Below are 17,225 nucleotides of genomic sequence, written 5' to 3' on the forward strand. Positions count from 1 at the left end.
TTTGCTTGTAGTGATTTATTTTATTTCTGCTGAACTTGTAGAAGTATTATTCCATTAGTACATAACATCATTTGTTTATCAATTTCATTCATAGATGCTAACATTATGTTCCAATGCTGATCTTACAAAATGTTTTCAAGTAGATTTCATGTACACACATACATTTAAGTACACAATGTGTTCCAATGGAGTCCTCTCAACTGCACTTAAAGCTCTGCTGATACACACGGTTATGTAAATTCCAGTATTAATAGAAAATACATTTTTATTCTTCTTTAACTGTTGTGTAAAGAAACATATGTCTATGTATTTTAGCGAATCCAGTGTTGACTAAAAGTATATAAAGAATATTCTGATTAAGTCATCAAGAAAAATAGAAACAAAATTTATTTGATGACCTTATACAGTGAGCTGAAACTTGAAGAAATTTAATTTCCATGATGTGTGAACAAACTTGAACAATCATGTATTAATCTATTTGTCTTTGTTTTACTAGCTTTAACATTATGTAGAAGTGTATCACCATGACCCTTGTTTAGTCTATAGCAGTCCTTTTCTTTTCATTTTAGGATGTGATGTTGCTGGGATTAAACATTGGATATGTATTATAACAAACATTTGTGTAATTTTTTTTTAATGCTATCTGCCAGTGAGAATCTCTAGGCTGTGTCTGTTTTCAGGTGGTTCATAATGTTTTACTCTTATACTTCTCTCCCTTGAAGACAGTTTGTAAGAGATGAACAAGTTTCTATGCATGTATCAAAAGCCTTGATCTTTAAGCAATGAAATTGAAATAGTAACCAGGTATGATTGACTTCAATGTGCAAGCCAGAAGAGAGAGAGAGAGCTTGTTGCAGTTTACATGCTAGGAGAGGAGGGCTGACCAGATTATTATGTCACATTGTGCATGTGTAAAGAAAAAAAACTGTGCATGGATAGACTGAACAATCTCAAAGACCTTGGAGAGAGAGTGATGTAAACAAATGTAATTGAAGAATATTTAAAGAAGGTTAAGAAGCTTGAAGACAATACAAAGACAATCCAAAATAAGTGTTTGTGAGAGACAATATTAGCAACATAGAGCTAGCTACAAGGGTCATTATTCTGTAATAAATAGGTTTTGATCGTCAGTTCTAATATTATGTCAGTCAAGTAAATTTTATATTTGAGCAAGTAATTTATATTTTGTGTTTGTTCATCACTGAATTTATTGAATGAGGCCAGGAACACCAACGACTTGGCAGAATTCAAGTCATTGATTAACATGCATGGCTAGATTGACACTGAAATTTTTAGGACGTAATTACCTTTTTTTTTTTTCATTAACGTATGTAATATACAAGTATAAGCTTGAAAGCATTAAACTCTAGGAAACTATATTCACCACAGTGTTTCTTCAATGTGGCAAGAGGTACTTTAATTTCGAGTATGTCATGTAAATACTACACTCCAAAATATAGTCTGACAATTCGATATTTCCGTTATCATGATCAAATCTGAGGAAATTAAAATGTATTGAAATTTAGAGAGAAACTTTTTCAGTTATAGTTCTACAATCGCACAATATTCAAGTGTTTTATAAAAAAAAAAAGACAAAACTAAGGGAGTTTCATTTTGTGCCATCAAACATTTGTATTTCACCTGTATCAAAATTTATTGCGAATAAGGAAGAAAAAAAGTTTGATTTAAGAAAACTGACAGCAGGTTTTGAATGTGAAAAGTGCTTAGTTGTACATGTGATTGGCCTCCTTCAGTTGTTAAGTTCATCTCATGGAGCAATTTCGCATGTGACTCCTGGAGAGACATTTTTTGTTTGGCTCTCTTTTCTTCCAAAGCTGAGGTCATTGTTTTTTTTACTATTGCTTTCTTTGTCACTCTCTCTAGTGCTTTGCCTTACCAGTAGTCAACATAGATGTCCACTGTTTTAGGTTCAGGTTGATTATATCTAAGTAAAAAAGCTAGCAGCAACCGATTGTTGTTGTGCAAGGCATATGTAGGAATTCACTTGTCCTCCAGCGGATATGACAACCAATGCCAACACATGTAAATGTCAAGTAAAAACAGGTTACAATTTTGTTTCTATTATTGTCCCCCATTAGTGCTGAGTGGGTCAGGGCTTTAGCTTATTTAAATACGGCTAAAGGTGTGAGCTCCTATTGACCATTTAGAATTGAAAAACACTTTGAAAGAGATAACTACAAAATGAAAATCTGTTTAAGAAAATTTGTTTTATTGTGTTAAGGTTAAAATGTATTTTATACTGTTTTTTTCTATTTTATCTAAAGTTCTAAAAAATATAAAGAACAACCAACTAGTATTCAAGTAACATGTTTGAAATAGGCTGCTGCTTTATGTACATGTAAGAATCACAAAACAATGAATGTTTGTTGAGCTTAAAACAAGTTCTCAAAGAAACTAAACCCCAAGGCTACACTTCCTGAAGTAGTGTGAAAAAAAAATTGTTTATGAAGACAAATCCCAGCAAACAAAAACATAGGATACACTGACATTTATACAAGTAGAAATCAAAACATACTAACGTCAATGTACTAATATAGTACACTATACATGATAGATAATGCATGATATAACTAGGCAGTTGTAAATAATTGTTGAAAATGCATAGTAAGAGAAGTATTTCTACACCATGAAGCAGAGGACAACACCAAGTGTTACTTCAAGTTATATGTTAGATACAACACATGTATTAGATTAAACAATAGATTAATATAAATTCAATATACACTAAAGATCCAGAATAAAGCATTGCTTTCATATTAATACTTCATGGAAGAAAATTGTATTTAATACCGGATACACAACCATTTAAAGTGTTATTGAAACACCAACACCAAAGTTAGGCTAGAACTTGTATGAAAATAAAAGGATAAGACTTTATACTACAAGTAGCTATTTGTAGCCAAAGAGCCCAAGCTGAAACCTAATTGACAAGATGCTAGAGCTTGAGTTCAGTTGGAGAATAACATTAGAGATGACATAAATATCTTTGTTTTTTTGTCCAAGATACATTAAGTCAACGAATACAACAATGATGCAGGAGATTCTCATTTTGTTTACATTGAAAATATATTTGATTAATATGTATATAAATTCAGTGGATTTCCTGTTGAACATACACCAAGCAGAGAATTTCTATTACTAGCTAAATGTGTAGAATACAATACATCTTGAAAACAATTATAATTATTATTATACTATAATAAGCACTACACAAGGTCAGATCAATTAAATGAAAAAAAAAAGCCCAAGGGATTTTATGTTCTCCACAATGAAAAAAAACCTTGTATTCTCCAAATAATATGAAAAAACCAGTTGGTGAGCTAGCATTGTCCATTCTGTCTTTTTATGATTTTTTTTTCAAGCTACCGTATCTAGATGCGCATCACTAGCCATATGTACCTATCTAATTTGTGATCCAGTAAATAAAGTTTGTCTTTCCAGACCGAGTGTTGAGCCTTAAACTACATGCTTTACTTAATGAGAACATTGAAAAAAACTAAGGCTATGCCAGGCTACGTAAATTCTTGACTCCCAGGTAAACTGTGTACAACTAAAAATTCTTTAGTCAGTGATTTACACATATATTCTAAACACAGACAGATAAAAAACAACTTAAATATACAATTTTTAATATAATTTTTGATAGCAATTAATCCTATCCTAGATAAATCATCAATAAATAGTTTGTGAAAAACACTGACAAAAAAGAACAAATTGTTAGATTCTCTGTTTCATCACAAAATAAAAAGGACATAAAAAAAAAAAACAACCTATTTTAAAGTAATTTTATGTATTTTTTACATTTTACCACATGACCATTTGTCAATGAAAAATTTGACTCTTAACTCTGTTAGTGATACAGGGGAATAGAGTGTTTAAACAAGTCAAAAAATATCTTTGTGGGTTGACAAACCATAACAACAAATGAATAAAAAATGATAAAAATATTGAGCAACTTTTAACAATTTATACTAATTTAATGATGGACAGAAAGGTCATAGGGCATTACAAAATTTCATTGTGTAAAAATGTAAAAACCCATTTCCCCCTCCCCCATAGCAATAAACACACACACACACACAAAACATGTTAGAACCAGGTTTGTGATGAGGTAATACATTTAGTATGTGATCAGTGATTACTTCTAAGACCATTTTGTTTTTATTGCTATCTCAGGACCAATGAAAAGAAACCACCTTAATAAGACTATCAATAAAAACGCCAAGATCTTCATCTTCAGCTTAAACTAATCAGCTACTTAATATCAATGTTAAATTTCATAGGAATAAATATGAACAACATAAAGAATTGGTATGACTGCTCATATTATGCATTGGGAAAAATATAGTTTCCCTATAGTCAATGGATGGATGTCTTAACACAACATAATTTTTCTTCGCAACAACTGTGCATGACAGTTTTAACTAGAAGAATATTTGTCAGTTTAGCTCATAAATGACAATTATGTTTTTGCTTAGTTAACTATTGCCAACTATAATATTCCTCATAAATAACATAATCTAAAATTTTATTAATGGTCTTTATCACAAAGGCTTTTAAAAACTAATATAAAATAAAACTGCATCCAACTTTAAAAAAAAATCATGTTCCACTATACAATAAACAAACAATGTTAAAAGGAGACTGTATAAAGTACAACCTTGAATCTATTTTTAATCCCAATAAAGTTGTAAGTGGAATGTGGCTGATGATCTCAATCACTAGGTGATGGACACAGACGTTAACTTTTGTGGATCTCATTAGTTGTTTTTGTTAACTGGTCAATCAACTCTTGAAAGTCTGTCACAAACCAAGCAGCATTCTTCTTGACAGCAGCTCTCACAACATTGCCTCCATAACCAATGAATCCATCCTGCATTGAAGGCAATAGTTTTTATTGTTTGTTTAGGTCTAGCTTTGATTTTCTACATCACCCATAGTTAGTCAATTTTATCCCCTAAAGAACAGGCTATATTTTGAAAAATATCAATTTTTTTAAAAAGTATATTAATTATAAAAATTATTTAGTGCATTATAAAGGCAACTAGAGATACTTGCTAAACTTTTATAAATTCAATAGACGCTATTGTAACAAACTCAAACAATATTCAGTATATATATATAGCAATAATAATTCTTTGTCTATTATAAATGAAAACCATTAATATAAAATTTAAATATGTATTAAAAGAGTATAAAAACTTACAGAAGGAGGGCATGCCTCCATGTCTGTTGCTCCATCACCAACAAATACAACTGTCTTCACTTTATAGGTATCCTTAATGTGTTGGACCACTCTTGCTTTTCCCCCTGATTCTGATGTAAGGGATGATGTGTCAAATCCAGCATAGCTGCCATCTAGTAACAAATTTTCTTTTTATATCAGTCAAAGTAATAACGCAAAATAATTTTTTTTTATTTTGGGAAGCTCAATTATTTGAACATTATTGAGCATAAAAAATCACATGCACAACACTACCATATTTAAATAAACTTTTTGAACAAAAATGTCTCAGAAAAATTGAAAAAATCTTGGAAGACAACAGCCACCTGTTCCATCATTACTAGGTCAAGTTGTTGCAAAGTGGGCGACTTCTGTCAATCAAGACTAGAACCGAGTGGTACAAAAACTCATTCCTTTCTCGGTCAGACTATATCAAGGCCATTCGTTGACAAGGAAACATGAAAAGGATCAAGATGCCTGTGTGTAGTCACTCAATGAACTCTTTATGTTGTGTCTATTCTATTTATGTGAATGTTTCTGTTGTGTTGTTTTTATATGAGAAAAGAGTCCTTGTAATCACAACAAATTTCCATAAGGATCAATAAAGTAGTCATGGTCTTATCTGCATGTCTTTTTACTTCATTTGAATGGAAGTTAGTACAATATTTTAAGGTAATGATGACATTCTTTTTTCAAGCATCCCTCAGAAATTAAAAAAAAAATTACCTTCATTAAAAAGTAATGTGTTAGCAAAAAGATGTTCCTGAGGTATATTTAAATCATTAGCTACAGGTGTGATGATACTACGAAAGCCTCCAGTTACAAGGTACACCTGTTTGTTCAATGACTTCAACAAAGCGATTAACTCCCTGGAACAACAACAACAACAATAAAATTAGATTTTGTGGTCAAGTCTATTACATTAAATATTTTTTTTTAGCAAAATAAAAAGTGACTAGAATGTTTACACTAAAATAAAAAATAAAATGAATTTTAAAGGAAACAAACAAGTTGTATAAAAAGGCATCTTAACCTTAAGTATTATATACAATTATCTTTGTGGCAAGAGAATTCCAGGATGTAAGTGTTATGTTAAATAAATAAAAAAAAAAACAACTCACTTAATATTTGGACTAAATGTAGAAGGATGATCAACAATGAAGTTTTCAACTGTTTGACGCGTGGGTTTAACAATGTTCAACCTTTGTGTTAATGCTTCTCTGAATGTCATTCCTCCACCCATAGCTTTTAGAGTCCTGAAAAAAAAAATTATATATAATATTTATTTCAAATTTTCTCTGTAACATGTTTGACAAATATGCAATAATTCTTTAAAAAAAAAATAATCTTAATTATGAACAAACAAAACACCTGGGTTTTATTTAACATTTATGCATATCTTTTGCTAGCATCTAACGGATTGAACTAAAGCTAAAAGTAAAAGTATCACAATTTAATTAATATTGTAATATTGGCAAGTTTTGTGGACATTTTGAATAGCATTTTAATTGTGACTTGTGGGTTGATCAAAGCGCTGACTATATCATAGTATAAAAAAAACCTACAATACAATTATTTATGTACAAACATTTAACTTTTTAATATTCATAAAAATTCTAATAAAAAAGAACTATAGATAATAAACCATTGTTAGAATCCTTACATTGCTTCAACCTGAGGACCAACACCACAATAATTAGCAAGATCATCTAATCCTTCATCTTTAATTACTGTGGAATCTACATCAAAACAAACAGCATCAGCTTCTCTCCAAAGCTTTTGGAGATATTCCTTTGATGTAGTCATTACTGAGCACCTATATACATAATAACAAAGCATTAATCATTGGAGTCATTTTAAATATATCCTAGGAATACAAATAAAGTTACATCTTCACATTGGAATAATACCTACCTTAACATATTCCATAGACCTGATTCAAAAATAGGTCTATATGAATATTTAACAAGTTTAAAGCCTGTATAACTCATCTTAAAAACTTATAAAACAACAAATAATTTTTTTAAAAATGTCAGAACATACCAACAAGTTAATAAGCATTAACAACCTTCAGGCGATTGGTGAATGACTACCTATCATCCGCAATAAAAACTTTTCATCCACTAAATTAACAATGAAATGACTTAGCTAGTGGACCATTAACAACTAAAATAAAAATTGAAACTTGTGCTTCTAAATTGTACCAGGTGAAGCTTGCAAAGTTAAATATTTGTTTCTTTCACACAAGTTTCAGCTGTTCCTTTAGACTTGAAGATAACTACATTTTAGTCAAACTTCAGGATGGATTTAGAGGGGGGATAGCCATATCACAGACCACAATACCAGGCAGCCATTACAACTAGATCAACATCTAGATTTTTAAAAAAGTGATCTTATGACACTGATTTAGAAAGAGAATGTAGATGTAGTCATTTGTAGTCAATGTAGTGCAGGGCGTATTATTTTTTATAAAAAACTTTGTGGAACCAAAAAATGTTTTATAATGCTAGACTCACTGGCGGATATAGAATTCATACAATTTGTATACTAATTTATTATTTATATATATGTTAATAATATATAATACCAATTATTTATATTCAAACTACGGCTAGGAAGAGGTAAAATTTAGTAAAGACAGTAAAGTTAGAGTAAATTCAAGTCATCCTGGTAACATAGTCATGATAGGAAAAAAACAACAACCTGACTTACAAATTTGAAAAAATTCGTTTTTCTTACATAAAAAGAAGCACATTATAGAGAGCGCTAGTTTTATAATAAATATTAAAATAATTATTTAATGACCACAAAAAGAAACAACGAATGTCCGAATTCATGTAATTGCAATTAATTGTAATGTACTCGTAACTCTAACTGTAGACTAAGTCTAAGTCTAGATCTTAATATCTTATCAATATTTTTGTAAATTTAAATAAAAAAGAATTTCAATTTCTTACTCGAGAGGCATCGTTGACTATTGTGGCGTCACTTGCTAGATCTAGATTATAAGATAATAATATAGATCTAATTAAATCTAATAACTCTAGGTCTAATCTAGATAATCCTAGAGAATAAGACTAATAAGTGCTAGAATCTAGATCTTAACAGTCCACTGACCTATGCCCTACTAGTCTAGACTATCTGTACACACACACACCGTTGCCGTGCCCTAGCTGTACACAAGCTCTTTTACACTAAGTTCAAAAAATACTGTCAATTATGACGACATCGCGACTAATATTATTATATATATCTAGACTCTAGATACATCTACTGTAGACTAGATCTAGATAGAATGAGATTTTAACCCACCGATTTAAAATATAGATAAATAATATTACAGTGATAATTTTACTTTATACATCTACTAGATCTGGCTATTAACTACTAAACTAATTATCTAGATCTACGTTATTCCAAAGCTCAGCGTATACAACATGCGCAAAAATGCAAATGATTAACGCGAGCTAATCAGCTGATTTTATCCTGATCTTTAGGCCTTGCCTATATAAAATTCAACGTAATAACCAATCAGGTTTTACATATGTGTCACGTATATGCGGATTTCCACACTTTTGTTGCCATCCAAAATTTATCTCGCCCCCATCTCCGAAAATCGTAGGCACCCGATATGAGCGAATTTCTCGTATCTCGAATTCTTGGTGAATACATTAAATGTTTAGCTCTCATCGTTGTTGGCGTGTTATATTATGGTGATTGTTGATTGTGATCTACACTTTACAATTTGTTCAATAGCACTTTCTGTTTCATAATACGAATAGCCAACTGCCGAGAATAGTAGTAGCAGGCCTAAACCTTATCAACCAGCACATACTGATATATCTATATAGATCTAAACTTAATAAGCAACGAATAAGTGGGTCTCAATTATTGCAATAATGTTTTGCCATATACTCAGGTTATAGGTATGGGCAGAAGTATTTGGAGAAGCTATTTTCCCATCCAGGAAGGTTATGAAAAACATGCATTTATACGTAGGCTACCTTTTTAAAAAGATTACGTTATAGGGTGCTTACTACTACTAGAGTTACACAGAATAAACAGAAAATAGGCATATTAACTAAAATGCAACAGAAAGTAATTAATATATGCCCTCGCGTTTCCTTTAGCAAAATGGGTTTTGATTGACAGTGCAGTACACGTATTTGTTTTATAGGGGGGGGGGGGGTTAGGACGTTGTTTCATAAACCTTCTGCAGGATGGCAGCTGTCAAGAGTTCGAACCGTGGTCCAGCTGCCTATTTTCCACTTTTTAAAAGCTTGTTAATTATTGTTTTTCAACACTATCACACAAATAAGTGATTAGGCCTAGCCAACATATAGCATTAGCTTCAAAGGCAACCGTTCTTTGCTTTAAAACAGTTTTTATAATAGGCTACATGCCTCTGATACATAGGTGATTATTCTTTGCTTCCGGCTACAATATTACGTGACGGTCTGGAAATTTAGTTGGAAATTCACATAAGAGCAAATCTAAGACAGAAAAAAGAAAATGGCGACGCAGTTTACTAGAGGAGGCCTAGAGGACCGGAAAGAGCTGGGAAACCATAAAAAAACTAGCAAGAGACCGTGGATAGTGGCGTGTTTTTGCAAATCCCTATGGTCCACGAGGAACTCAAAGGAATGATGATGAAATCTAAGATATTCTAACTACAGTCAATTCTTTAAACAAGCAAACTATTTAATACTTTTAAGGGAAGAATTCCACATTACAACTACATATCTTAATAATGTAGAATTGATTCATTCTTGGTTAGCCTAAATTACTTAATCCTGTGTAGGCTACTCCTATGGGAGCATAGGGCCACAACCACACCTCTCCACCGAACTCGGTTCTGAGCAGCTTTCTTCATCTGCTTCCATATCATTCTTGGTTAGATACAATAAATAATTGTGTAAATTTTCAAATTGATCCGAGAATAGGTGAGGGAGAAATAGCGTATACAATTATCTCAAGGGACAAAACCCTTAATACTGAAGGATTACTTCCCCCTATTGTTATCAAATAATGATTAGGCCTAATTACCCGTAACTGACTTCTTACTGATCCGAAAATGGGTGTGGGAGAAATAGTGTTCAAAATTTGTACCAGACAGACAGTGTTGATAGCCTATAATTATATGCTTTGTAAAAAAACATTTTTTTCCTTAGCAATTGTTAACACCCTTCCTAGAAACGTCATTGAGTTTATGTGTAATGCATTAAATGAGCTTCAAGGCTTCAACTGACCTCTAAACACTGCCCGCTGGCAGGGCCGGTCCTAACTATTGCGGGGCCCTATGCGAAACTGATTGCGCGGGGCCTTATCTGGGTGGGAATAAGGATAATAAGTGAAAATTAAGATTTTGTATTAGAAAATAAATTCGACTTTGAATTTTATTCATTCGTTACTAAGTACAAAATTGCGATCAAATTAACTTTGCTTTACGAACCTTGTAACTATGGCATATATATATGCTAGTGACTATAAAAGTAAATAAAGTATTGAAACTTCCGATTAAGTTGAAAATTCGCTCGAGTATTACATTTTATTACATGAAAGCTGACAATGCCTTTTTCTTTTATCGCGCGTAGGATTGGCGTTTTCCGCAATGAATGACACCCACAAATGACAATTTTGTCTATTTTTCAGATTTTTATGAGTTTTCAGATTTTAATAAATTCAGATTTCCAGGAATTTTTCGTATATATTTGCCTAACCCTACACCTAGAATTAGCGCGGGGCCTATGAAAGCGCGGGGCCCACTGCGACCGCATAGGTTATAAGGACCATAAAATTCAAAATAAATTCCTCGAAATATAAAAATCATTGATAGTGAATCTTTTTCAACGTTCCGTAACTTTTTTTATAATAATTATCACGATTGTATTTTGGAGAGACTTGCATTGTCTCCACAATCATCTGACATACGCGGATTCGGAAGTGCGTACAAATTTATCGAAAACACCACCAGGACAAAATGAAGCAACTCAGCGCTGAATATTTTTCTTGCGTTAATACAAAATAAATAATCATTAGGGCAGCGATGTAGACTCCCACAGTGAGGTATAGGCCTACGTGAATTTTTTTTAAAGAAAGTAATGAAAAAGAAAAGAAACTTATTTATAATTTCTTCTTGTTGTCTCAACTTATTGTAATTTAACGCTATGTTTAGAATCGAAATCTACATAATGACATTTCACAAAAAGAGTCCGTTGTTGATTTTTTGTGTGTGGTTCAGAACTAGTGTTGCCTATACAAGTTTTAAGCGTTGTAAAAAAGTTCTTCCTGGAGATAGAAATGAAGATGCGGAGGGTTTCCGCTAAAGTCGGCAAGGCGTACGTCTGATGTCGGGACGGGGCCCGGCGCATTCCGGCATTTTCATCTTCAGAAATTCCTCCTCCTGGCGTCTACAACTCATTAAAAAAAAGTTGAGGGCCGTATTAAATCTAATAATGAAGAGTCAGCCCTAGTCAATAGTGTTAAGCGAGGGACATTCTTGGTACGTATAATGCATGGACGTCTGTAATGGGCGTGATCTTTTTGAAAACCATCTTCGTGTTAAGTGCATCCCTGTTGAGGACCATTTTTTTCCCACACAAAAGTCGAAACTATAATAAAGTGCTATATATTCGACCATTCTGAGACAAGAAAATCCGGATGAATCACACTAACGGAAACGTTTTGCAATGTTTTCTTCAAAAAGATTTGACCCATAGCGTTGCAAACACCTCGATCTCGAGAAAATGGTCTACACTTGACAAGGTCTTATTAGAAAATGAAACGACGTCTCTTACTTAAGATATTTAAAATTTTAAAACATTGGTAATTATGTAATTTTAATAATATTCAGATATGGATTAACAATTCCCCCCCCCCCCCCCCCCATGTACCTTGTTGTTGGTCGGTAGTTGGCTTGTAGCTCCGAGCAGCTAATAAAGCTGAACCGATGTGTTGGCGTATTATAGTTTTAATAAATAAACTTTAAATAACTTAAACAAACTTCTCTTGTGAACAAAAACTCAATAGAACTGTTATAACAATACACAGAGATTTCACTTGCTTAAGTAAACAGCCATTTAAAAAAAAAGTGAAAATGTTTTAAACATTGACTTTGAATTACGAGATATAGCCTACTTACAGGGCGGCAATTCGACTAAACAATAGTAGATCTATGTAGTAAGTAAAAAAATTGTTGACTGATCTGCTTCTCAAAGTGTCATTCAAAACAAATATTACAAACCCGCGAAAATTCAAGGCCAGAAATGAGTGAGGCGCATATGGAAAATTCCGTGCTGCCGCGCCGCCCTCCCTTTTTTTCCTTTGATAAATTTCCAAAATAAGTTTTTATGCACAAATATCTTTTTTTTTTTCCTTTTTTTTTTAAAAGTCATTAAAGGATAATGGAATAATTATAACTAATATAAAATATTTAAATATTGAAGTATTTTTTTAAACTAAAAATGTAAAAAATAGTAATAAATAATGATGTGGCCGCCCCTTAACTTCGGCCGCCTGCGTGCAATGGACACATTGCACAATAGGTAGCGGCGGTCCTGAGTGATACTAACATGGGCGTAGCCAGGAGGGGGGGGGGGGGGTTGGGGTTCACCCCCCCCCCCCCCCGAAATGAAATCCCCCTCTTGGGGGGGGGGGGGGAATCGGAATTTAGTGAATGATTTTTTGCTTTGATTTTGTTTATTTTAGGTGAGATTTTAATACTAAACCATCACTTGCCCCAGCACAACCAATGGGGTTTTGAGTTTAAAACCCCCTACCAGGGGGGTTCAAGTTTAAAACCCCCTACCAGGGGTTTTGAGTTAAAAAACCCCTACCAGGGGTTTTGAGTTTTAAACCCCCTACTTGGGGTTTTTGCAGTTAACTTCCCCTCTTCTATAAAACAAAAAAAACAAAAAAAATGCAAACGAAAATCCCCTAATTCCAAGAGCACAGTTAAGGGAGATTTTGATTTTAAAACCCCCTCCAAAATTTACGATAAACCCCTCTTCAATATAAAAAAAAAGCTAATTACGCACTCAAAAAAGTTATAGAAATGGGTTTTGACTTAGTTTTGAGTTTGAACCCCATTTCAGCGGGGTTCGAAGGTAAAAAAATACCTCTTTAATAATAAAAACAAAGCAAACCTCAAAATGTTACGAGTGTAGTCAAAGGGGTTTTGAGTTTAAACTCCCCTCCAGTGGAGTTTGAAGCTAAAAAGTACCTCTTCAATATACATAAAAGCAAATTACGCACTCAAAATGCTATGAGCGTTGCCAAAAGGGGTTTTGAGTTTAAACCCCCATTCAGAGGGGTTTGATGCTAAAAAAGACCTCTTCAATATATAAAAAAGCAAATTACACACTAAAATTATTTGAGCGTAGCCAATCCAATCGGGGGTTTTGAGTTTAAACCCCTCTTCTACAGATGGCGTTTTTTTTTAAAGTTTAAAACCCCTTTAGATGATTTTGACGATAAAACTTCTCTTTTCGATATAAAATCTAAAGCAAACTACAGTCACTTAATTCCAAGAGCGTATTCAAGAGAGGTTACACATTTTTACCAGTGGCAGGGCTCCCTTAATAAACTGCAGTGAATAGTCATCTGCCGAAATTGAAAAACACTAAATGTGGCTCAACAAAGATGGCTAAGACAGATTTTAGGAGTCAGTTATAGAGATCGTGTTTAAATCAAGGAAATCCTATGCCGAACTGGGAGTCGACCCCATAGTAAGATTGTGAGAGAGCGACGCATGAGGTTTGCGGGACATGTTCTCCGACAAAATGAATTACGCATAAGAAGAGTTGCAATGATATCCTAGTACAACTTGACGCCACTCATTCATTGAGGTTCTCATGGCAGGTGGAAAGAGGCTTCAGACATTACCAGTGACAGATTTTTATGGAAACAGCTTGACGTCAAATGCTCCGAACGGCGCGGGAGGGTCTAAGTCAGTAAGAATAGCACATTAGGTTTTTGAAATAAAACTTTTTAATAGCAGGAAAATGCAGTGTAGATACCTCAGAATATGCATTTTGTTGGCTTTCAATACCAGAAATAGTGCTTGGCGGCGGGGCTTCGCCCCGCGCTGGGGGAGCTCCTAGCGCTCTCCCAGACCCCCTTGATAGTAATGGCGGGCAATCTACAATTTTCCCACTAATTCATGGAAGAACCTATCCTAGGGCACATTCTTCCGAAAGAATGAAGGGTCAGAATGCAATAAAGAATATGTACACACACACACACACATAAATACATATTTAAAAAAAAATTCGCGGGGGCCCCCCCCCCCCGAAAAAAATCCTGGCTACGCCCATGGATACTAATGATTAAGTTTGACGAAAGTATTTTAAAAGAATAAGATATACGGTAGCTACATATCAAACTTAGTTAATTAAAGTTTAAAACTGGCTACAAGAAGTCTTTGCTTAGTAATCTCCCTTCCCTCTTGGCCATCATAATGTTTCACGCTCTATCTGTAAGGAAGCACCATGGAGAAACTACCCTTGCTATATTCTCAAAACCTCAATGAAATGGGGAGCATTTATTGTTTTTGTTTTGGTTCTCCCAGAACGTTCAAGTCCACTAGCAACAGTTCGTAAGACCAAATGTAGCGCTGATCAAAGGTTAACCACTTGAACATTGCATGGGAAGTTCAAAACAAAACACGACGAGAGGAAGTTTCTATGGAAACGTATGGGGCATTTTTAGGATGTAGGCCTACACATTACACATTGAAAACAGCGACTTCAGATGTGTATATGCCTATGATGTGTGTTGTTCGTTTTTCACGTGAGGTCACGTGTGAATCACCTTCTTAACATTGCAGTGCACTTAAGTTAAGGATTACGGCCATTGAACCGAAAAGGAAAAGAGGTTAGCAGTAGGTGTGGAAGTAGTCATCTTTTGACTGCACTACGACCTGATAATAATAGTGCTGCAAATCTAGGCCGGCTAAAATTCTAAGCACGCGAAATATTTTGAATATGCATTTATAGGTTTACAAATGTCTTCCTCCTGATGTATTCAATGTTGTCACGACACTGTTTTGTTTTGTTTGTTTGTCTCAATGATGTATTCAATGATGTCACGACACTGTTTTGTTTTGTTTGTTTGTCTCAATGATGTATTCAATGATGTCACGACACTGTTTTGTTTTGTTTGTTTGTCTCAATGATGTATTCAATGATGTCACGACACTGTTTTGTTTTGTTTGTTTGTCTCAATGATGTATTCAATGTTGTCACGACACTGTTTTGTTTTGTTTGTTTGTCTCAATGATGTATTCAATGTTGTCACGACACTGTTTTGTTTTGTTTGTTTGTCTCAATGATGTATTCAATGATGTCACGACACTGTTTTGTTTTGTTTGTTTGTCTCAATGATGTATTCAATGTTGTCACGACACTGTTTTGTTTTGTTTGTTTGTCTCAATGATGTATTCAATGTTGTCACGACACTGTTTTGTTTTGTTTGTTTGTCTCAATGATGTATTCAATGTTGTCACGACACTGTTTTGTTTTGTTTGTTTGCCTCAATGATGTATTCAATGTTGTCACGACACTGTTTAGTTTGTTTGTTTGTTTGTCTAAATGATGTATATTATCATGTAGTACCAAGTAACCGAGCCTCGCTCGGATGAATCATTTGATTCCCGATGTCATTTTGGTAATATTTTTCTAATTGCGAAAAGTCCTACAGTCTAGACCACTGATGCCCAAAATACGGCCCGCGGGCCATATCCGCCCACGACGTGGTTGCAACCGGCCCGCCAAAACGTCAGCAAATAGTGTAGAAAATTCTCCTCCTCCTAAAAAAATGTATAAGAAACGCATCTTTACCTACGTTAAGGCCCTTACTTTTTCTCTGATGGATTGTTACAGAGGTATTTAGATGTAACATATTTGTGCGCTTATGAAATGGGACTTATGCATTTAGTTTTCACCCACCAGGAAAATTGAACGAGTCTTTACTTTTTTGCGGAACATGATGATAGGCCAACTTATTAGTTTTGTAAAGAAAGTGTCGCTGTTTAATAAAGAATAACATAGCATATAAACAGCATAATAAAACAAATATGACGGCATTCTTGGTTTGAGACGCGAATAAAAAAATGTTAAACTACGCCTAGAGATTGCAAGATCGATGGGACTATTTACCAAACAAAGAAACAAGAAAATGAGTCGGTGCAGGGGGTGGTGAAGCTAGGTACAATGTTTCTAACATTTCAAATAGAGAAATGAAGCCATTTTCTGAAGCGTAACAAAAAAAAAAAAAAAGATAAACTTCAAATAACCCATCAATTAGTGTGAGTACTCGATTTACGGGTTTTTAATCAAATCGTTTCAGGTCAATTTATTTCATTTTTTAACCTTTTCGTTGATATGGCCCGCGACACACGTGTTGGAAATTGAAATGGCCCGCAGACCTAGTAAGGTTGTGTATTACTGGTCTAGCTGACTACTCTAGACAAACCACTAATCACGTCGTGTAGTTTTACAATGCATCTTTTACGTAAAAGTATTGGGTTATTATTGGCTTGGAAAAAAGTCTTTGCAGTGTAACTTCTCAAATGGTTACGTTCTGACATTTAATAATGCAATTAGTATATTCATTATGACTTTAGTTCGAAGCATCAAGTGATGCAAAATCTCTTTATAGGGTAAAACGTGTACCTTGTAACAAGGTAAAATGTCGCATTTTTTCCTAAGAGACTTAAAAACATCGCGATAGTATTCCAAAGAAGCGTTATTGTGGGGCATCTCTGTTACGCCAACCACCTTTCAGCTCATTGAAAAAAAAAGTGCCCTGCCTAGCGTGACTGTCGGACTATAAGAAGTTTATACCATTTCGCAGGGATATGTCTCTTTGTAGTGCGGTCTTGCCAGCGTATGTCCATGATGGTGTGCAAATATCTTTGGTGAAGGCGTTCAAGAAGTCTTAGTTGCTGTCTATAAAGTACCCATGTCTCAGATCCACATAG

The 17,225-nt window shown here is 33.9% G+C and overlaps 1 protein-coding gene across 8 annotated transcripts; it reads right to left on the reverse strand.

The window, feature by feature from the left end:
• Window positions 1-2,209: 2,209 nt before the first annotated feature.
• LOC106067056 (phosphoserine phosphatase-like) lies at window positions 2,210-8,716 on the reverse strand. 8 transcript variants are annotated; one of them, XM_056026117.1, is made up of 8 exons: window positions 8,363-8,716; window positions 8,203-8,243; window positions 7,160-7,195; window positions 6,909-7,061; window positions 6,367-6,501; window positions 5,972-6,114; window positions 5,228-5,379; window positions 2,210-4,894 (listed from the first exon to the last, which is right to left on the reverse strand). In XM_056026117.1, the coding sequence occupies exons 2-8, from the start codon at window positions 8,211-8,213 to the stop codon at window positions 4,763-4,765; spliced, it is 762 nt and encodes a 253-aa protein (XP_055882092.1). In that variant the 5' UTR covers window positions 8,214-8,243; window positions 8,363-8,716; the 3' UTR covers window positions 2,210-4,762. The 8 variants fall into 8 exon arrangements, with proteins under 8 accessions (XP_055882092.1, XP_055882090.1, XP_055882093.1 ...); XM_056026115.1 differs by having other exon boundaries at window positions 7,160-7,244; XM_056026118.1 differs by having other exon boundaries at window positions 8,558-8,707.
• Between the last annotated feature and the right edge of the window lie 8,509 nt (window positions 8,717-17,225).

This window comes from Biomphalaria glabrata, chromosome 4 (assembly GCF_947242115.1).
Source record: "Biomphalaria glabrata chromosome 4, xgBioGlab47.1, whole genome shotgun sequence".
In the NCBI taxonomy this organism is placed as follows: domain Eukaryota; kingdom Metazoa; phylum Mollusca; class Gastropoda; family Planorbidae; genus Biomphalaria; species Biomphalaria glabrata.